Source organism: Sphaeramia orbicularis, chromosome 19 (assembly GCF_902148855.1).
Source record: "Sphaeramia orbicularis chromosome 19, fSphaOr1.1, whole genome shotgun sequence".
Lineage (NCBI taxonomy): Eukaryota > Metazoa > Chordata > Actinopteri > Kurtiformes > Apogonidae > Sphaeramia > Sphaeramia orbicularis.
In genome coordinates, this window is record NC_043975.1 from 45,298,098 (window position 1) to 45,320,952 (window position 22,855).

The 22,855-nt window shown below is 38.4% G+C and overlaps 1 protein-coding gene across 1 annotated transcript; it reads left to right on the forward strand.

The window, feature by feature from the left end:
* The first annotated feature begins 1,317 nt into the window (after positions 1 to 1,317).
* naglu (N-acetylglucosaminidase, alpha) lies at positions 1,318 to 16,159 on the forward strand. The gene is made up of 6 exons (XM_030121945.1): positions 1,318 to 1,949; positions 11,718 to 11,865; positions 12,035 to 12,181; positions 12,970 to 13,055; positions 14,038 to 14,294; positions 14,497 to 16,159. The coding sequence occupies exons 1-6, from the start codon at positions 1,537 to 1,539 to the stop codon at positions 15,699 to 15,701; spliced, it is 2,256 nt and encodes a 751-aa protein (XP_029977805.1). The 5' UTR covers positions 1,318 to 1,536; the 3' UTR covers positions 15,702 to 16,159.
* The last annotated feature ends 6,696 nt before the right edge of the window (positions 16,160 to 22,855 follow it).

Consider the following 22,855-nt stretch of genomic DNA (forward strand, 5'->3'; position numbering starts at 1 on the left):
AATGCAGGGTCGTACAAAGTCTGAAAAGTCTTGAATTTACAAATCTGCATTTAATACCTTAAATCAGGGGTGTCAAACTCATTTTGGTTCAGGGGCCATATTTAGCCCAATTTGATCTCAAGCGGGCCAGACCAGTAAAATAATGACTTAATAACCTATAAATAATGAGAAATCCAAGTTTTTCTTTTTGTTTTAGTACAAAAAACCCCAATTAAATCGGGAAAATATTTACATTTTACAAAAAAAGATGTGAATAACCTGAAAAAACAGAAATTTCATTTGAAAAATTAGTGCAATTTTAACAATATTATGCCTCGACTTATAATTTGTACATGTACATGTACACACAATGTTACATAAACATTTGGTAACAGGCAGAATACTGTTAAAATTTTGGAGTTTGGAACTAAAATTTAACCCCAGTTTCTACAATATTCCATCTCTTGTTATTAACACAACTACAGATCACAGTGGATCCATAAATGCACAAAATATTTAATAACAGGCAAAATATTGTTCAAATTGCACATTTCGGGTTGTTCATCTTTGTTTTTATTTTTGTATTTATTTGCGTTTTATTGTGAAAGAATAGTTTTGTAAATGTAAATATTTTCACAGTGTAATGTTATTTTTTTCACTTACATTTTTTCCACAGTTTTTCACAAAGAAAATTTGTAGTTGTCATTATTTATGAGTTGTTGTGTTGATATTTTTACTGTAGATCACATTGGTCTGTATGTGGAACCTGAACCAAAATGATTTGGACAACCTTGACTGTTGAGGTTAATTTTTGCACTTTCATCCTGTGGGCCGGAATGGAACCTTTGGCGGGCCAGATTTGGACCCCAGGCCGCATGTTTGACACCTGTGCCTCAAAGTCTTTTAAAGGTATTACATTTGATCTGGTAGGTCTTCACTTGTGTTTCCATAAACCTGTTGGCTGTGTTGTGTTTAAATGTGTCTGTTAAATGTCCAAACTGCACAGACAGTAACGTTAGTCGACTCAGTTTATTAGTCGACCTGTTCCAACCTGACAATTTATATTGAAATTAGGAACCGATTATTGCTGACTTTACAGGAGAGAAATGATCACAGCAGTGAAAATAAACATGAGGAAGTGCAAATGTAATAACACCTGGTTGGAGAACAGAACATCCTCCTCCTGGTTGAGAAGAGGAGGAGCAGTGAAGAGGAAGACAGAGATGAAACAGGGAGAAGAGGACAGGAGGAGAGAGAAGAGGAGGAGAGGAAAGAGGAGGTCGTAAATACAGGTCTGACACTTGTAATGAACCAAGACATGACTGACGTTCATTCATGTAAAGGGAGGGTTTACCCCGGACCAAGATGGCGGCTCCATTGACGCATATGTTCCCATTGACCGGAGCGCGTGACCATGAAGGGACCAGCGCGTCTCTGATTGGTCCGCAGCCTGTCAGTCACACAGCTCTTCCGGGTTCTCTGCAAATGGCCAAATTCAGTAGTTTTTAAACCTCCACTGCGGTGGGAAAGTGGACTTTGGTTCCTCTGGTGTCCAACATGTCCTCCAGGACCGGGTCGGGTTGGGTTCTTCTGCTCCTCTTCACTTTTACTGTGAGTGTCCGGTGTCGGTTCTCCTCCCTGGACCACCTCAGACCCGCAGCCTCGGACCAGGCTCAGGGCAGAGCCGTGGCGGAGCTGCTCCGGAGGCTGATCGGCTCCAGGTCGGCGGAGTTCGTGGTGTCGGTGAACCGGAGCCTTTCCAACGACAGCCTGGACGTCTGTGAGCTCCGCTCCACCAAAAACTACCGGGTGGTGGCCACGGGGAGCACCGGGGTGGCCGTAGCGTCCGGGATCTACAACTATCTGAAATACTTCTGTAACTGCCATGTGTCCTGGTCCGGAACCCAGATGGACCTGCCCAGACCCCTGCCCAAGCTCAGCGGGGTCCTGCGGATCAGCACCGCGCACAGGTGGGTCCACACTGGGCACACACTGCACGGACTGCGTGTACTCTGATTACTGCATGTACTACAGGTACTCTGATTACTGATTGTACTCTGAGTACTGCATGGACTGCATGTACTCTGATTACTGAATCTACTCTAAGTACTGCATGGACTACATGTACTCTGATTACTGCATGCATTCTGAGTACTGCATGGACTACATGTACTCTGATTACTACATGTACTTTGTTTACTCCATGTACTCTGATTACTACATGTACTCTGAATACTACATGTACTGCAAGTACTCTGATTACTGCATGTACTCTGAGTACTGCATGTATTCTGATTACCGCATGTACTCTTATTATTGCATCTACTTTGATTACAGCATGTACTACATGTATTGCGATTACTGCATGTACTCTGATCATTACATATACTCCGATTACTAGATGTTCCGCATGTACTCTGATTACTGCATATACTCCATGTCCTCATAGCAGACGCTCCACTCAGGTGTAGGTTTATGGTTTGACTTCCTCCTTCCTGGTTTTGATTTGTTCCTTGTCTTTTCTGTGCTGCATGTGTCTCTTCGATCTGTCGCACAGAATTAACCTTTAGTACATTTCAGTATTTCTTTGTAGTTTTGTACATTTCAGTATTTCTTTGTAGTTTTGTATATTCTTAGTATTTTTCAGTATATTTTCAGTATAAAAGACCCCCGACCTGACCTGACCTGTGATTGAACACGTTGTCTACACAGTATCTCACTTTTAAGTACCTGTGGGTACCTGACCCAGAGCAGGACTGACACACATACAGTACAAAACTGGGACACACTATTACAAGGAAACCCGTATGGTAGATAAGCATGGCATTTTTATCCTGCCGTTTTCTTTTCCATCCCTTTGCAGAACAGGACCTTATTTATTTAAAAAAGCACCCTTTGGGCCTTATGTGTGCACGGGTGTGTAGGGTTCTACTGTTCAGAACAGAAAGGGTTCCTTTATTCAGTACAGTCATAGAATTTGTTCTGACTGTAAAATTCAGTTTTTGCTGACAAGCAAAATAAAAATATAATTTTGGGAGAAAAAAAAACTGTTCTCTTTAAGCACAAAACATGAACTGAAACCGTGGCCCAAAAACATCTCCAGTTAGTGAAGTTAGTCTGTGGATTCTGACAGAGGAGAGCTGCAGAAGAAGACGTGGATTTACAAATTGTGGCCAGTTTTCCCTCTGGTTTGGACTCCTGCAGCTTGAAGGAAAACATGGATGAATGTGTTCAGCTGTTTGGTTTTATTGAAGAACATCTGAAGGCCTTCTTTGTACTTCTGTAAAGTTCTATTTCTTTTCAATACTATGTGTGAGATCACACATGGATGGTGACTCATCCTTGATTTTAGAGGACAGGGTCAGTGTACGTCCATCAGACCAACCTGAACACAACACAGTCATGGAAAACCCCACATCCTCAGGAGACCAATATACCCCAGGGCAGTGGTTCCAACCTTTTTTGTCTCCTGACCCCAAATTTAACATCACAAATTTCTGGCGACCCCAGACATTTGTTAATTTGTTTTTGATCATGTAATAGTTTGCTATACTATGTTGCGAATAAACGTTAATGTTAGAGGACATTTAGTCTATATAATGTATATTATTGTGGACAGAGGCAGTAAATCCAGGTGTAGATTACTGCACAAAGGGAGAATTGGATTTTCCTTGGTCAGGATATGTACAGTCAGTCCAGCTTGGATTTACAAGGAGGACAATTAATACTGAACAAACAAGAACTCAAACTATGAATTATGAAAGAGCTGCAGCATCTGAAACCGACCACAATGAACATTTGACAGATAAACAGAACCACAGTGCTGCAGTTTCACAACCACTGTTTGTCTGTTTTGGACTGGGATTGTCTGTGTCAACTCAACATATAGTTTTATTAGGAAGTTTTTATTTTTATCAATTACAAGAAATTTCAGGTGACCCCACATGGGGTCCCGAACCCAAGGTTGAAAAACAGTGCACTAGGGTCTCATCAGTCCATGTGTCCCCCCACCTGTTTATATAGATGTACATGTTTATATATAGGCTCTTGTTGCTGCAGCCATATTCTAATGCTAATCCTTAGCTAACATGAAAGCTGTTGGTGACATCAAGTAAAGGGTTAATGCTCCTGAAATCAAAACATGCATGAAATAATGGACTCAATGGTGTGTTTTTCTTTGTAAATGTAGTGATGTAGTGTAGTTAGTGTAGTTGGTAAATTAGTCAAAGTCTGAAGTGTGGTTTTTATTTCAGAAAGACTGACATGACTTTAGGGCAGGGGTGTCAAACATGAGGCCCCACCAAAGGTTCCAATCCAGCCCATGGGGTGAATTTGAATAATAACAGCAGAATAACCTACAAAAAACAATGACTCCATATTTTCTTCTTGGTTTGATGTAAAAAAATAAAATAAAATAAAATAAAAAATTACATAGTGCCTATAAATAATGACAACTTCAAATTTTTGTCTTTGTTTTAATGCAAAAAATAACATTAAATTATGAAAATATTCACATTTACAAACTATCCTGTAACAATAAAATTTGAATAACCTGAACAAATATGAACAACCTGAAATGTCTAAAGAAAATTAAGCACAATTTTAAATGTTTAGTATTTTTGTAGATGTGATCCATAATGCACATGTAGAAATGATAAGTTGAGTCATAATATTATTTAAATTGCACTTATTTTTCTCAAGAAATTTCAGTTTTTTCAGGTTATTCACATCTTTTTTGTTTGGATAGTTTATAAAAGTAAGTATTTCATAATTTAATGGGGGTTTTTTGCACTAAAACATAGACAAAAATTTGGTGCTGTCTGTTTTCCCTCCGTCCTCTCGTATATTTGTTCATCATTTGTTTTCCATTGATCTGCGTTGTCATTAGGGCTGTGTATTGGCAAGAATCTGGCGATACAATACTAGGATCACAATACGATATATCACAATGCTGTTAACAAGGCAATATTTTTAGGTTGTTTTGTTTCTTTTTTAAAATGATTATTTCTCAGAAAATGTAATTACACCAGAAATATGCACTAAAACTGAACAAATTTGTGTTCGATCAGAATAGGATCTAATGCTATATCACAAAACTTTTCTCTATAAAAACTCAAAATGCAGGATTTGGATAAATACAGTTTTAACATTCATTTAATGAATTACTTTTTTAGTTTACAAACAACAGAGAAAAATACCCTTGTGAATATAGAAATAAAAGAGCTCGCAGGATTCCCAAAAAATATAAAGAAAAAGAAAAAACAAAAAATGAACCTCTGTCATGTTTGCATTTGAATAAATACCTAAAAATATCGATACAGTACTTTTTAATATCGATACAGTATTGTGAAATGAAATATCACAATATATTGTGGAATCGATATTTTCTTACATTCCTAGTTGTCATCACAGTGTCCACTGGACCTGAGTCAGTCCCTTCTTGTCTGTGCAGTGTCTGTAGGACTGGACTAGTGGAAGTGGTCCACTGTTCAGTCTGACTGACCTCAGCAGAACGGCGTCTTTGAAGCGCTTTTCCCTCAGACCCACTGGACGCTGGAGGCCAACTCCTTTAACCTACTGTGCAGTCACTGGAACTGCTGAGTTATGAGAAGATGACCCTCACATTTACAAACGGGGCTTTTAATACTGTCCCGACACTTTTCATGTGTCTCCATGACAACAGCGTCACACTTTCAGATGGATTTGTGGGACGTGTAAACCCATGGATGCACAATAAATGAAGCGTGGTCACATTATTTTTTCATTGTTAACTGTTAGCACTATGGAGGCTAGTGGCGAGGCCGGGCCCTTTAAAGGACTCTTCTGTTGTGCATTAGAGCCGCCTCAGCTCACAGCAGTTATGTCATGAACACAGTAGTTGAAAAACATGACACTGTGCTTTTCCCATAACTACAACTTAACCCTGACCAGTGGAGTCTGACATGCATGGAAGTGTAACCTGCTGACACCCACAAAGTACAAGTGTGGGCTTTTTTACATTTGATTGGAAACAGCATAATGCAGCATTATTGTTATTATTATTATTGTTATTAGGCCCGAGCCCAGGCACACATGCCGGCGAGGGCCTATTAAAATCGCATGGTTCCGTTGTTATTATTATTCTATGCTGCTTTGAACACAAATTTGACCCCCTGAACATTAACAAAAAGTCAATTTTATTTGACCCAAAATTCAAGCTTGGAGAAAAAATTTTTTATTTGGAGTTGTCAAGAAAAAATATTGCAAAATGACTTGGCCACGCCCCCTCAAAAATCAAAATACATTATGCGGATGGGAGCCCTCCCCAAATTTTTTTCCAAGGTACAAACATGAAACTTGGTCCAGACATAGCCCATGGTAGGACAAGTAAAAAATTACATTATGGCCCCGCCCTAAACCCAAGAGGAAGTCGGCCATATTGGGTGGAAGTGTGGACCTATAAAATCCCACCCCTCATACTTTCATCATCTCCTCCTGGGGTTTACATCCAATTTGGACCAAACTGGGTGAAAATCACCTACACACATGTGAATGTTGGGCGTGGCTGTGACAAGCTCATGATGAAGCGGTCGTTTTCAGAAGTATAAAAGTGTGTATCTCGCAGAATGTCGGATAGAGCCCACAATGCGGTGTCGTCTCACTGTCGGTGGCCTTGGCGGTCGTGCAGGAGGGCGAAGGCCTTAACACCGCTTGTGGTTTTAATTATTATTATTGTTATTATTATAGATATCGCAGGAATTTCGTCTGTCCTTTTGTCCCTCTTTCGTGGCGATTTCTTGGACACTTTTCACGTGATTCTTTTCTAATTTCACCAACGTGTTCTTTACCACTAGGACAGGTGCAGTGCACAGTGTGATGACTGAATTTAAATTTTTGGGTTTTGTGCGATCGATTTGTCTGACATTATTCACTTGATTGTTTTCACATTTCACATGTGTGAAATGTATTCTTTACATATGCCTTTCTCTCAGTTTTTGCTTTTTTTCTACAAATTTTTGTAAAGTTTTTTAAAAAGATTGGAAGCTAACGCCGCATTTCCACTACGTGGTATCGGCTCGACTCGACTTGACTCGGCCTTTTTGCGTTTCCGTTACGAAAAAGGACCTGGAATCTGGTACCCGGTACTAGTTTTTTGGTATCACCTCCACCGAGGTTCCAGGACTGGGGACCAGACACTAAAGCGTGATGTGTAAACACTGCAGACCACTGATTGGTCAGACAGTTGTTTCTGTGACCTGCCGTTTTACAAAACACAGATGCGGAAGTTGACAGTAAATATAGCGGTAGGTTAGTCCACATGATGACAGCCCATAAAACTACACCATGGTCAGTCGAGGAGGTTCACATGTAAAAATTCAGCATGAGCTTGACGAGACAACTCGCAAAGAGTGAGTTTATCAGCAACTCTGAGCAGACAACATGGAAGTAACGTTCCGCATCGTTATGACGTCCAGGTACTGAAAAGTGAGTAGTATCCTGTAATGGAAATGGTCTCCAGGAATAGGACCTGGTACCAGCGTCGAGTCGAGCTGAGTCGAGTTGAGCCGGTTCCACGTAGTGGAAACGCAGCATAAGTCTTTAAATTAATCCCTGGGTAGGTGGGGTATCAGTGGGCAGGATGTTGTGCGACTGGGGGCCGCTGTTGGTAAGCTCCGTCTATTTTTTTTCCACTTATTATTTTTTAATGGAATGTCCTTTGCAGTGGACAGGGTTTCTGTTCAATCGTTCACCATCCCACTGTTTTAAAATACATTTGTATAACATTATTATAAGTTCAGATGGAACGATATGAAAACTTCATATCACGGTTATTGTGACCAAAATTATCACAGGTATCGCTATTATCGCAATATTGTTGAACTGTTCTCAAAATGTTCAAATAGTACTAATACACACTGAAATAATTTAACCAAGTTGTACTTTGAAAAAAAAACAACCCACAACTAATAAAATAACATGCACAGTATACTTTCTGTGGCAGAAACTTTCAAATATTAACATGTAAACATCAAACATACAAATGTGCATTAAAGATGGCACCTTACGGACATAAGAGATAATTGCACTAGGGGTGGAACTGATAGGATTTGATCAATATCAATGCCATTATCGATTCTGCGTACTGAGCCAATTCCTTATCAGTTCTCCTATTGATTCCTGTGTGGTTTTTTGAGTTGAAAAAAGTAGTTTAACAGGTCAGAGTGGAGACGGTTAGACCATTTTCCAGATCAAATCATTCACAGTGTCACAATTAGCAAGGTTATTATCGTTAACGAAAACTAACAAAATGACGAAAACTAGAATTGTAAAAACATTTTCAGTAACTGAAATAAATAAAAACTATAATTAAAAGAAAAAAAACATTAACTAACTGAAACTGTATTGTGTGCTTACAAAACTAAAACGTATAAAAATTATGGATAAAATTCCCTTTGTTTTCATCTTTGTCAATGTCGGATTCATATGAAATAGATTTATTTTGCTGAAGCAATTTTATCTAGCGGCACCATACGACACTTCACGGTCCGTCACTTGTGGTTTCCAGTCGTCTTCTGGTCCCCACTCTACCTGGAAACATGGAGACTAAAGTTGGGAGAAAGAAGCAGAGTCCTGTCTGGGATTTATTTGAATACGACGGAGAAGAAGAGAAAAGATACAACAAAACTAAAATTAATACTAAAACTAAGCATTTAGAAAAAAAAAAGAAAACTAATAAAAACAAGTAAACCTGCTCTAAAAACGAATTAAAACTAACTGAATTAGAGGGAAAAAAAGTCAAAACTAAACAAAACTAAACTATAATGAAAAATCCAAAACTATTATAACTTTGATCTTTACCCAAACCCCCCTCTCACTCAATCAAAAGGCCCATTGAAGAGACTGGAAGTGTCACTTGCAAATGGGATTCACCCTATAAAAAGGTGGATCTGGTGAGAAGCTCTTAGTCTTTTCTTCACAATCGCCGCTCATGTGCAGAACTGACCTTTCTTGACAAAGAAATAAAATCTTGTCGGCCGGCAGATGTCTCTATTTCATTATTCACCAGCAGCAGAGCAAAATTTTTTGTTATACAACTCAACTGAGATTTTTATTAGTAAGTTTTTATTTTTATTTTTATCAGTTACTAGAAATTTCAGGCAGCCCCACAGTAGAAAAACACTTTGCTAATGGTCTTCAGTTTTTCCATTTACTTGTCATTTAACTACTCCTGTGTCCCCTGTTTTTTACAAACTCCTGCAAATACAAATGCATTTATGGGAGACACTAAAACACCTGGATCCATGCCTTTCTAGTCGCAACTCAGCACGACATACCTTCTATCTTAACACTGTTTTTTTAAAGGCAGAAGTGGGTTTATGTTGGTGCTAGGGATGTAACGATTACCGATATAACGGTAAACCACGGTAAAATACTAAATACTAAAATACTATTTACTTTACTAAACTAGCAGCAGAGAGCAAGAGCAACAATGAAAAACAGCCTACTTAAATTTAAAATTGCCAACGGTTACTATTACTGTTTAAATTCTGATTATCATGATAACCGTGTTTGATTACTGCAGAAAACACCTATGTAACGCTATGTTTTTATGTCAAATATTTGAGTATAATTTTAATTTATTACAATTTTAATTTTATATACCTAATATTTCGAACCAATATTCACTTTTAAAGTCTTTGAAAAGATTCGTTAAACATCTGTGTGTTATTTATGCAATAAATTATATACATTTTTCAAATCGGATTTTATATATTTTTGTGTTTTTTGTCCTTTTATGTTGATATAGTAGGTTAATGTGAAAAAAATAATTGACAGATGAGATAGACGAGGTTGTGCTGGAAAAAAAAGATACCAAACATGGGTATAGTAAACATTTGTTTATATAGTATATAAAGGCAAAATCAAAAGTACTGAAAAACAGCCAAAGTAGGCTCAGACCACTAAGGGTTAATACTTGAATGTTTCTGCAACAGAAGGTACATTGTGCCAATTACTTTGTTTGGGTTTTTGTTGTTTTGTTTTTTTTTCCAAAATACAACTTGGTTAAATTATTTCAGTGTGTGTATAAGTACTGTTTGAACATTTTGAGCACAATTTCAACAATACCACAATAATAATGATAACCGTGATAATTTTGGTCACAATAACTGTGATATGAAATTTTCATATGGTTACATCCCTAGTTGGTGCAAAGCCTTGTTAGATATGTCAGAACAACACAGAGCCTCCACACCGCTGCTGAACACCAGCTGTTTGTTGAAGAGGAGGAGCTTAAAAGAAGCAGCTGACATTCAAAGATGCTGACTGTGTCTTGATTATGGCTCATAAATGCAGAAACCCACACTTCCCAAAATGTAATTTACCACAGTTCCTAGTGTTGTAATCTCAGGTTTGTGAAATCTTCAAACTGACTTGAGTAAAATCTCCAAACACACAACGTCATCCTTTAAGACCACCATCAGGGTTCATCACTGGTGTCTTAAAGGTGTGGGAGACTTTCGTGACCAATTTTTCATCACATCTGTCAAACCTCAGTCAAATCCTCAGTATCATGAATCTGTAAGTCTGTCTGTGATTACTCACCTGAATCTCTTGCATTACGGTGAACAGTTTCTTAGTGCCATCCACTACAAACAAAACGTGTTTACAAACAGAGCCAGGAGGGAACTCTGGCATCTTCGGAATTTTGTCGCGCTGTGCATTATGGGAAAGAGAGGATCGTGCAGCTGCCTGACAGCAGCAGCAGCAGTGCAACCATATGATATTATATGGATGAAAAAAACACAACGTGGAAACGGCTGAAATCTGGAAACGGCTGGAGGAATATGCACAGAGCAGTGGTTCCCAACCTGTTTTGGCTTGTGACCCCTTTTTAACATCACAAATTTCTAGCAACCCCAGACATTTTGTTGCTGAAATTAATTTTTTTTGATCCTGTAATAGTTTGCTATACTATGTTGCAAATAAACATGTATTTTAGATGAAATTTAGTCCGTATAATGTATATTTTTTATGGACAGAGGCAGTAAATCCAGGTGTAGATTACTGCACAAAAGGAGAATTGGATTTTCCTTGGTCAGGATATGTACAGTCAGTCCATCTTGGATTTACAAGGCTGACAATTAATACTCAACAAACAAGAACTCAAACTATGAATTATGAAAGAGCTGCAGCATCTGAAACAGACCACAATGAACATTTTATTATCACAATTTATGTATTATGATTGTCTGTCTCAACTCAATATATGTTTTTTTGTTTTTTTTTGTAGGTTTTTTATTTTTATCAATTACTAGAAATTTCAGGTGACCCCATTTGAATTCCAGGTGACCCCACATGGGGTCCCAACCCCAAGGTTGTAAAACACTGGCATAGAGGGAAGGGAGCTCCTGCTGTTTCCGCGTTGTGTCTGTAGCAGCTGCCTCTGCCAGGCGGCTGTGCGAACCTCCATATCTCACAATGCACATTGCAACAAAATTCCGAAGATGCCCGAGTGACCTACTGGCTCTGTTTGTAAACACATGGTTTGTTTATGGTGGAGTACACAATGAAACTGTTCACCGTGAAAGAGGAGATTCAAGTGAGTAATAACAGACAGACTTACAGATTCATGATACTGAGGATATGACTGAGGTTTGACAGATTTGATGAAAAATTGGTCACTAAAGTCTCCTGCAGATTTTACATAAAATGGCAAAGCTTTTTGAGTAAAACGGTCTGTTTTTTGTGTTGTGCAGATTCCGATACTACCAGAACGTTTGTACCTTCAGTTACTCGTCCGTGTGGTGGGACTGGCCCCGATGGGAGAAGGAGATCGACTGGATGGCCCTGAATGGAATCAACCTGCCCTTGGCCTTCACCGGTCAGGAAGCCCTGTGGCAAGAGGTGACCACAGCCACGAAGGCCGCTGTTATCGGACACACTTCCGATCTAAAACACACTCATACTGTGAACAGACACACCATGTGACAGGAAGTCAACCTTCCCTTTGAGTCTTTTTGGTTCTGTAGTGTGACACGGTGAAGTTTGTTCCATCCTGTTCTTTTGTCTTTAGGTTTACCGCGCTCTGGGCTTAAACCAGTCTGAGATCGAAGACTTCTTCTCAGGCCCGGCGTTTCTTGCGTGGAATCGTATGGGAAACATGTTCCAGTTCGGTGGACCTCTTCCACAGTCCTGGCATTTGAACCAACTCTACCTCCAAGTACCAATGTTTTGATGCTTCTCTTTTTTTTTTTTTGACACTTAGATTTTATTAATTATTTATCATTTTTCCATACAAAACATAACAAACAACAAACAACAGTCGGCAATGAACAATAGTCACAACTCAACATCAAGGACAACAATGGCTACAGCTATCAAACATCAGTCAAGATGCACAATCAAATTCTTAGAGCAGCAGTTCACACAACACTCTCACGACCACGAGACAAACCACACATCAACTGTCTTCAAAAAAACTAATCCATTTGTTCCACGTTCTCATGTAAAGTTCAGTTTGCAGCCTCAGCATAAATGTTAATCTCTCCATTTTGTGAATTTCATCTGCTATTTTCATCCAGTCCTCTAGCATCGGTGGCTCAAGTTGAAGCCATTTTCAAGTGATTGTTTTTTTTGCTGCAGCACCAGAAATTTTCAGGAGGTATTTGTCATTTATTGTCAAATCATCAGGAAGATCTCCTAACAAAAGTGGAAGAGTGGGCTGTTGTAATTTATTAATAGTTAGTAATTATTAGTAATTTTTATCAATTACTAGAAATTTCACCCCATTTGAATTCCAGGTGACTCCAGGTGGGGTCCCGACCCCAAGGTTGAAAAACACTGGCAAAGAATTTCAGGATTTGTCAGAAGATGCTACAGTCATTTGAACATTTGACACTTAAGGCCTTTGATTTTCATCAGCAGCATTTATTGAATAAAGTGAATGTATTCACTGCTGATACGCTCTGATCATAGTAATGTATGGATGTCATTCCTTGTCTTTTGCAGTTTAAGATCTTGGAGCGAATGAGGTCCTTAGGTATGATTCCTGTGCTGCCGGCTTTTTCTGGGAATATCCCCAAAGGAATCCTAAGGTGATGTTTCTACTGTTGCAGAGTTTCAAATTGTCCAATCTAGTGTTTGTTATTCTGACCAGACAACCTCCAGGTTTGTTTTAAAGAGTCCAGGAAGAAAACCAAAACTGCTGTAAGAACATATTCATTTAATGCCAAATGTGATGATTGTGTACGAGTGCTGAAACAACCATTTGCATCTGTGAGGTATTTTCCTGTTACGTCCTTGTTGGGGATTTGATAGAACAGATTAGTGTTTAAACCAGGGCTCTCAAACTCATTTTCTTTCAGGTTCCACATTCAGCCCAGTTTGATCTCCAGTGGGCCAGACCAGTAAAAGAATAAGAGTAACCAATAAATAATGACAACTACAAATTTTTGTCTTTGTTTTAGTGGAAAAAAAACGCCGTTAAATTATGAAAATACATACTTTTATAAACTATCCAAACAAAAAAGATGTGAATAACCTGAAAAAACTGAAATTTTTAAAGAAACATAAATGCAAATTTAACAATATTCTGCCTCAACTTATCATTTCTACATGTGCATTATGGATCAGATCTACAAAGACACTAAACACTGAGGAACAGGGAGAAAATAGTTCAAATTGTGCTGAATTTTCTTTAGGCATTTCAGGTTATTCACATTTTATTGTTACAGGATAGTTTGTAAATGTAAATATTTTCATAATTTAATGTTATTTTTTGCACTAAAACAAAGACAAAAAATTTGAAGCTGACATTATTTATAGGCATAGTGTAATATTATTTTTTTCACATCGAACCGAGAAGAAAATCTGGAGACATTCTTTTTTGTCGGTTATTCTGCTGTTATTATTTGACTGTAGATCATATTGGTCTGTATGTGGAACCTGAACTAAAATGAGTTAGAGGAAAAGAAGTCAAAACTAAATAAAACTAAACTATAATGAAAAATCCAAAACTATTAGAACCTTGATGCCTTCTCAATCAAAAGGTTTCCTGTGATGACTTTTGTCTTTCAGGTTGTATCCAAAAGCCAATGTAACCAGACTGGAACCTTGGGCTCACTTTAACTGTAGCTTCTCCTGCTCCTATATGTTGGATCCACGGGACCCACTTTTCTTCCAGATCGGTTCCCTCTACCTTTCCCAAGTCATAAAACAGTTTGGGACAGATCACATCTACAACACTGACACCTTCAATGAGATGACTCCGCCATCGTCTGACCCCGCCTACCTGTCTGCTGTCAGTCAGTCTGTCTTTGCCTCAATGACTGCAGGTGAGTCGCATCAGCTGCAGCTTGAGTTCCCCAACACTCTTTTTCTGACCTCACTGAACGCTCATCTTTTGGGGTACAAGTATTGCTTTCCAGCATTTGGCCTAATTTGATGACCCATGGATGACCTGCTGTTCCTTCACAGCCCCCCCCCCCCACTGTCCCCTCTTGTCTCTCACCCAAACCTCTTTCTTTTTCTCCCCAGTTGACCCTCAGGCAGTTTGGCTGATGCAGGGCTGGCTGTTCTTCCATGGTAGAACATTCTGGAAGCCGGCCCAGATTAAGGCCTTACTACACGGAGTGCCCCTCGGACGAATGATCGTGCTGGATTTATTTGCTGAAACAGTGCCAGTTTTTTCCTATACTGAGTCTTTTTATGGACAACCCTTTATCTGGTGCATGCTCAATAACTTTGGGGGTAACACTGGTTTCTTCGGCACAGTGGAGAGCGTCAATTTAGGGCCTTTCAAAGCCTTGCATTTCCCCAACTCTACGATGGTTGGTATAGGAATGGCCCCCGAGGGCATAGAGCAAAATCCAGTGACCTACGAGTTAATGAGTGAGTTGGCTTGGCGTAAAGAGCCGGTCAACTTGGCCAAGTGGGTTTCACTGTATGCTATACGGCGCTACGGTAGCACACAGGAGAACCTGACTACCGCATGGAGGATTCTCTTCTCCAGTGTCTACAACTGCACTCTGCCGGGTTATAAAAACCACAATCACAGCCCGCTGGTGCGCCGGCCTTCCCTTCACATGAACTCTGACCTTTGGTATGACCCGGCTGACTTGGTGAAAGCTTGGAGGCTGATCATGGACGCAGCGCCGCCTCTCATGTCCAAGGAGACCTTCCGTTACGATCTTGTGGATATAACTCGGCAGGTGTTGCAGATCCTGACCACGTGGTTTTACCAGGACATTGCAGACGCGTTCCAGAAGCAGAAGCTGCCGGAGCTGCTGACTGCAGGTGGCGTTCTGGTGTACGACCTTTTGCCCGAACTGAATCGACTCCTGAACAGCGACCGCAACTTTCTGTTAGGAACGTGGTTGGAGAGGGCCCGATCTTTGGCCCTAGATGAAAAGGAGGCGCAGCTCTACGACATGAATGCCAGGAACCAGATCACACTGTGGGGTCCCAGTGGTGAGATCCTGGACTATGCCAACAAAGAGTGGGGGGGCCTAATGGAGGACTACTATGCACAGCGCTGGGGGCTGTTTGTCCACACTCTGGTGGAGTGTCTGAACAGTGGAAGGCCCTTTAAACAGGATACCTTCAACCTGGCCGTGTTCCAGGTAGAAAAAGGATTCATTTACAACGGACACAAGTACCCGACTGAGCCTCAGGGAGACACTTATGAAATAGCCCATAGGATCTTCCTCAAATATTACCCACAAGCCCTCAGGAGACTATAGTGATCAAAGACATCTGTGAGGACAAACCGGTCTCATGTTGCAGCAATAAGAATGTCTTCATCCACCTCCTGTTTTCTACGGGTATCCCAAAACATTTAAATATAGTTGAGACTGAATTTGCAGGAGCACTGTTTTTACACTTGTAATAGAATCAGTCTTCAGTGGAGGAAGAAGAGTTTTATTTACATTCGCACACATGTCAATTGTTGTTTATAAGAGGAAAGGTTGTTGTTGGACTGTGAACATGTCTGAAGTTTTATACTCATGGATTTGTGTGTTAATATTTGTTGTAAACTGGTTTATTTGAAATTTGTATTTATCTTATATTTTTTGGTGTAAAATTAGATGGTGCGTAGTTCTGTGTCATTCTCTATAAATGTCTGTCAGTCAAATAGTTTGTCTGTGACACTCGACTGCACATGCTCTGTTCCTCTTTGAATATGTAGCCTGATGACATGCACATGAAGTCATTTCCTTCTTTTTTTTTTTTTTTTATTCCAATGTGTGAACAGACCAGATTCCCACAGTATCCACTGTGGAAAGCTCAGATGGTGTCAAACTGCAACTGTTCCAACAAATCAGCCTTTCACCACCTCCCAAGATATCTGCACCAAAAAGGATGATGTCATATCTGGAGGGATTTTGATCATATTTCAGTATTTAGTAACTCATTAACTATGTTAGACTACAGCTAATGATTACATATGTTACATGTTTTCATCTGACTTTGTGCTCAGTGTCCGTATGAACATTCCACACTTCCTGTGATCGTTATGTCCCTTAGCATTACTGAAATACAGTAACGAGGGTTGTGCAAGAATCTGACGATACAAATCACAATGCTGGGATCACAATACGATACATCACGATATATTATGATACTGTTATAAAGGCAAGTTTTTGTTTGTTTCTTTTTTTTTTAAAGATTATTTCTTGGAAAAACTTATAGTGCAGCATTTGGATAAATAAAGTTTTAACATGCAATACTAAACACATTTTTATTTGATCACAACAGGATCTAATGCTATATCACAAAATGTCCCTGTGTTCAAACTTAAATTCTGTTTAACAGACATTACAGTTTAAGATCCTGTTCAAATGTTCATATTCGATTTGTTCAGAAGTAACAGAACATTATTTTAGTTCAATCCCAACAAAGGAACTAACATTATTTCATAAAACAGTGTTAAATAATAAGTAAAACATAAACAATAAAGAAAACCAAAAAACAAAAATGAACCTCCGCCATATCTGCATTTGAATAAATACCTAAAAATATCAATACAGTACTTTTTAATATCGATACAGTATTGTGAAATGAAATATCACAATATATTGTAGAACCGATATTTTGTAACACCCCTAGAAATAACTGGAACATTTCTGAGAAAGTGGAAAAAACATTACATTCACATTTAAAGTGGTTACATCTGGTACATTTGACTTCCAGGCTTAAATAGATGTGTTGATATAATGGAATAATAGCTAAAGCAGTTAGCCAGGAAGTGTCTGACCGCTAACGGTACCTGCTGTCCAACAGTCCAACTGACGTTCATCAAATATGTCGTTTTACCTCCAAATATGGTTTGATGTCTCCAGATTTTCCTCCTCCTTCAGTTGCTGATGTTTCTGTGACATACCACCTCCGACACAGTTGAAAACATGGGTCTTTTCTGTCCTACGTCTGTTAAAACGGCCTGTACACCATCACCTTTTCACTGAAAATCTAAAGACACTCTTTTCTGCTCCTCCTCTACACAAACAGCTTTATTTGGTTCCAGTTCACAGTATAAATCAGGGGTCTCTAACATGTGGCCGGGGGGCCAAATGCGTCCCACCAAAGGTTCCAGTCTGGCCCCTGGGATGAATTTGGAAAGTGCAAAAATTCCACAGTCGAGGCTGTGGAACTCATTTTAGTTCAGGTTCCACATACAGACCAATATGATCTACAGTCAAATAATAACACCAGAATAACAGACAAAAAAGAATGACTCCATATTTTCTTCTCAGTTTGATGTGAAAAAAATATTACACTATGCTTATAAATAATGACAACTTCAAATTTTTGTCTTTGTTTTTGTGCAAAAAAATAACATTAAATTATGAAAATATTTACATTTACAAACTATCCTATAACAATAAAATGTGAATAACCTGAACAAAAATGAACAACCTGAAATGTCTAAAGAAAATTCAGCACAATTTTAAGTGTTTTGTGTCTTTGTAGATCTGATCCATAATGCACATGTGTAAATGATAAGTTGAGGCAGAATATTGTTCAAATTGCACTTATTTTTGTTAAGAAATTTCAGTTTTTTCAGGTTATTCACGTTTTTTGTTTGGATAGTTTATAAAAGTAAGGATTTTCATCATTTAATGGGTTTTTTTTGCACTAAAACATAGACAAAAATTTGCAGTTGTCATTTTTTATAGGTTATTATGCTATTATTTCACTGGTCCAGTCCACTGGAGATCAAATTGGGCTGAATGTGGAACCTGAAAGAAAATGAGTTTGAGAGCCCTGGTGTAGAGTATATTTAACTCCAACACAAGCTCCACTTAAAGACTCAAAACAAAAAGCATCTGCTTAAGTATCTACAAAAATCTGAGTAAAATTAGAATTCAGAACTATAACGTAACCTCATCTTATTTGGCCGTCACCTGTTGACCATTTCTCCGACTACGTTGACATGGCACATCAGCGTTGGATTATCTGTAGATAACATATGAACCACCACTATGTCTATGTCACAATTATAGAAACTATCAATACTACACAAAAAAAACAGAAAATAACAAGGTGTGGCATTACAGAGACACGTTTCCCATTCTGAGGTTGAATCCCAGTTGGGACCTCTCCAAACTCCTACACTACGACTAAAACTGGACCATGGACATCATCTGGAGCAGTTCACCATCACTATTTATCTAAAAGGTTCCTACACAAGTGTGGAAAAATATGGAATTTGATTTTATAAATTTCCAGGTCTGGAAAAGTATGGAAAATGGAAACAAATGTATGGAAAAATATTCATGTTTCCCAGACTTTTACCGCTGTTCTATTTTCTAAAACATAAAATTATGAATATCTAAAAAAAGAAATGGATTGATCTGTTTTTTTTGTTTTTTTTTGTAAAGAGCTCATATTTGTCTAAACCCACTTTTCTTAGTCTTTGGTTCATTTTTTTGTGTATTTGGACCCTAATAGTTCATACAGTTTGAATTTGAACCCTCCAGGTGCTGCAAAGCTTTCCAGACCACCCCCTTAAATACAGGGTCTGCTAATGAGAAAGGAGCAGCAGGTGGATGATGGTGGGTCTGACCACGCCTCCACCTCTACGTCCACTTCTACCATGTATGTTAGGTGAAGGGAGCGTCAGAGGAGTTTAGGTGGGGGGAAGTGGGTGGGGCTTTGGAGGGAGGCGGGTTCATGTTCAAATTTTTTAAGTGCTGTGAGCAGGGGCGTAGAATTGTGTAGGGACTCTATGGACCCTACCTATACCCATCCACTACTGTGTAGGCACTGTTAATCCAACCGCTGTCTGTAGTGTTTAGTCAATGATTATGGCACACAAAGGGTTAACAGTCGGTCTCTGCTAGAAGTCCCGCCTCTAACATAAATATCGCTCTCTGATTGGCTCTTTGGTTTTGCTAACATACATGTGATTGGCCGTCCCCGCTGTCACTCCATCTACTTGTAAAAGGAACCTGCTAGTTGGACCGCTGACGTAAGTTTTCAACATGTTTGTATTTGTTCTGCTTGCGTCACGTCAGCTAGATGGATTTGAATATCAGTGATGTCATTTACATGTACATTTGGACATGTGTGTGTTTGTGTGCGCACCCGTGTGTGTGTGCTCAGTAATTAGGATGTAAAGGATGTCAAAGAAAAGAAAACTGGTCATAAGACACTTCTATATTAGTCCAAGTGTAAGTTAGTTCAAGGGTTTAAAACTGCAGAGGCTCAACACAGATACTGAAGAAAAGACAATATTTAATGACAAACAGATACACTTTTAAAAGTTACTTTACTTATTATTTTAATGCATTTCTATGGAACTGTTTAAAAAACACAAAGAAAATTTGTGTGGAAAATACAATAAAATCTCAGATTGTAAATGTGATTCTAGATGTGATTTTATCCATATTTTGGGGAATAAATTACATGTAATAATTGAAAGTAAAAGCCTTTTTTGCTCAGGCAGTAACTGTACCATCAAACTGTATGATCACTGTATCCAGAATCTGTTCATATTTCATGAATCAACATATTTATGTCAGGAGACAAACAGTAGAGAGGAGGGAGGAGGAAGAGGAGGGGAGGCTGTAAATTCACAGGTGAGGTTAAATAATAATGCATATATTAATCATTAGAATAAAATTGCAGAATGCATTAAATGCTTGTATTGTCTTTAGATATTCAGATATGTTTTATAAACATGTCAATTACTGAATTTTTTTCCCGACTATGATTGTTTACTTGTTTGATCAGCTCGACATGATGTGAAATTATTATCGCAAATGCAAAAAAACATCACCTTTCAGGAGCGCTGCCTTGGAGCACTTTAGTGTCCACACCAATGTCAAATTCAGACCTACTGTCTTGGTTTAAGGTTTACACTGAATACATTTGAAGATGAAAATGTCAGAGGAACTTCACTTTGGAGAACTCTGGAATTCTTGCAAAAAATAGACATAAATTGTTGTTCATCTGTGACGCAGTAGTTTTTTCATATTTTTCATTTAAAAATATTTGAAACTAAATGTTTCCCTTTGAGTCTGTTTCAGATGGCATTTAAACCTTTACAATTATGTGGAATATTCGTCTGAAACTGGTCTGATTCAAAAGTTATGAATCCAAAAGTAGTGGGCGGTCCATTCGTGACGCCCTTGACCACGCCCCTATTGCACAGTTCAGTGGAGTGATGCTGGGGGGGGGGGGGGGGCTGTTTCCAGTCTTGTCGTCCATGCTCTGATGGTCCAGTACCTTCTCCGTGATGGGAGAAGATCAGACATTTTGTGTGCTGAGTGGTCACAGATGTTGACAATGTTTGAGCCAGACTCTGAATCAGGGCGTGGCACAGCTCCGTCTGACTGGGTCACATGGTGTGGAGATGAGGGATGTCATGAGCACCCATACTCACCATACCATTCAATACTATGATGAAAAATGAATTGTCGATACTAATTTTTTTAATAAACGGAAAAACCGATGCCTGCATAAGAATTGATCCCATCGGTAGGCGACTACTGTTCTGGAACTGATGTGGTCAGTATACGCCAACAGTTCACATGCAACAGGTACAGGAACTCATGAAAGAATGGACACAGCTGCAGCTAATGCTCCGCCTTGTGTAATGGACAAAAAAGGACCAATAGTCGTGTATGGAAGTATTTCCACACACTATGTGTGTGTGTGTGTGTGTGTGTGTGTGTGTGTGTGTGTGTGGGGGGGGGGGGGGGGGGGGGGGGGGGGTTTCCACAAACCTATCAGAGCACCGTGGAGACTGGCACATAGATCTGTTTAAAGGGTGTAGATATTCTCCAGGGTGATGTGGATGTTCTCCTGGATGGTGTAGATGTTCTCCAGGGTGATGTGGATGTTCTCCAGGGTAGTGTAGATGTTCTCCAGAGTAAATAATAAATAATGTAGGAAAAATTAAGCAAAAAAAAAAAAAGTAATAAAATAAAGTAAATAAAAAATCAAATTAGCAACAAAATGAGCAAAACCACACAAAATAATGAATAAAATTAACAAAAATGATAAATAAATCAACAAAATAATAAGTAACATGAACACACTAAGCCACCAACTGAAGTAATTTGAAGAAATTAAAAACAAAACAAAACAAAAACTAAATCAGATAAATAATGAACATAAGTGGATAAAAATAGTTACAAAAATAAATAACATGAAGAAAAATAAGCAACAAAATCAATAAGAACAATCAAAGCAAATCAATAAAATCAACAAAATAATTTTTTTTAAAGAAGTAAATACTGATTGACCAGTGAACCCACTGGACACACTGGGTTTGTGTTCAGTTAATGACAGATTGGACTAAAAAAAACCCTTTTCCACAGATGTCCCATGTCTAAACTCTTCAAATGTTCCTAGTTCTTCCATTTGTTCTTCTGAGGCTGGGCGATCTGGACTAAAGGACACATGATGATCTGTTGAAGCACATTCACTATCAACAGCCTGGATTTATTCAGAGGATGGTTTGATCAGGCTGTAAAACTCTGCATTTCTGCATCATTTTCTCTATTATTTACTCTATACTATTTACTAGACTGTTACAGTTTTAGGTAAAAAAGACGAAGCTCCAGACAAATCCATTTACAGTTTAATATATTTATTGAAGTTTGACATTTTACAGACAGAGGAAATAATGTGAACATTTTCATCTATTTCTTCATCGTTTCCATGTAAATCCATAGTTCAGATATTTGAGCAGAATCATCCAAATAAGTCAAAGGTTTGTGATTTATCAAATGGACTGATTGGATTTCAACTTCACTCAATTTAATCAGAAAATAGTTGAAGAACAGATGAATCATTTCAGTATATTTGGTCTTAAACATTACCGTATAACCTCCGTCTGAGCTGATGTGAAAATAATTACAGTGTTTACAATAATTACATGTGTTTGTCTGTGAACAAATAGAAAACAACTCAGCAAACATTTAATATTTAATGGTTTTTCTCATTTCAAATGAAGACAGTATATGACTGTATTTATTACAGCTGATGAACATAATCTTTACCGTTATTATTGAATATGGAATTCTCCTGAACACTTCTATCATTTAAATGTATAAAATCAATCACATATCATCACCCTTTCATGCATGAATTACGAGAACCTTCATCAATATTTTTTTCTTGAGTGTTTTTACTCCTCTTTAGGCATTAAAAAAACAATGCAATTACATTTTTTTTTAATGAACCTATTTTTCGTGGAGTTACAAAAGTGTCCACTCAACTGGACACCATGTGCTTAATTTTTGAAGCAAAGAAAACATGTATTTAAAACCCATCATCAGGAAGTGGTATACTGTGTGAAAACTATGAAATAAAAACATTTTTAATGCCACTAATCTGATGTTTTCTCACATTTTATCCTACTCAAATACTAGTTATTACTGATTTC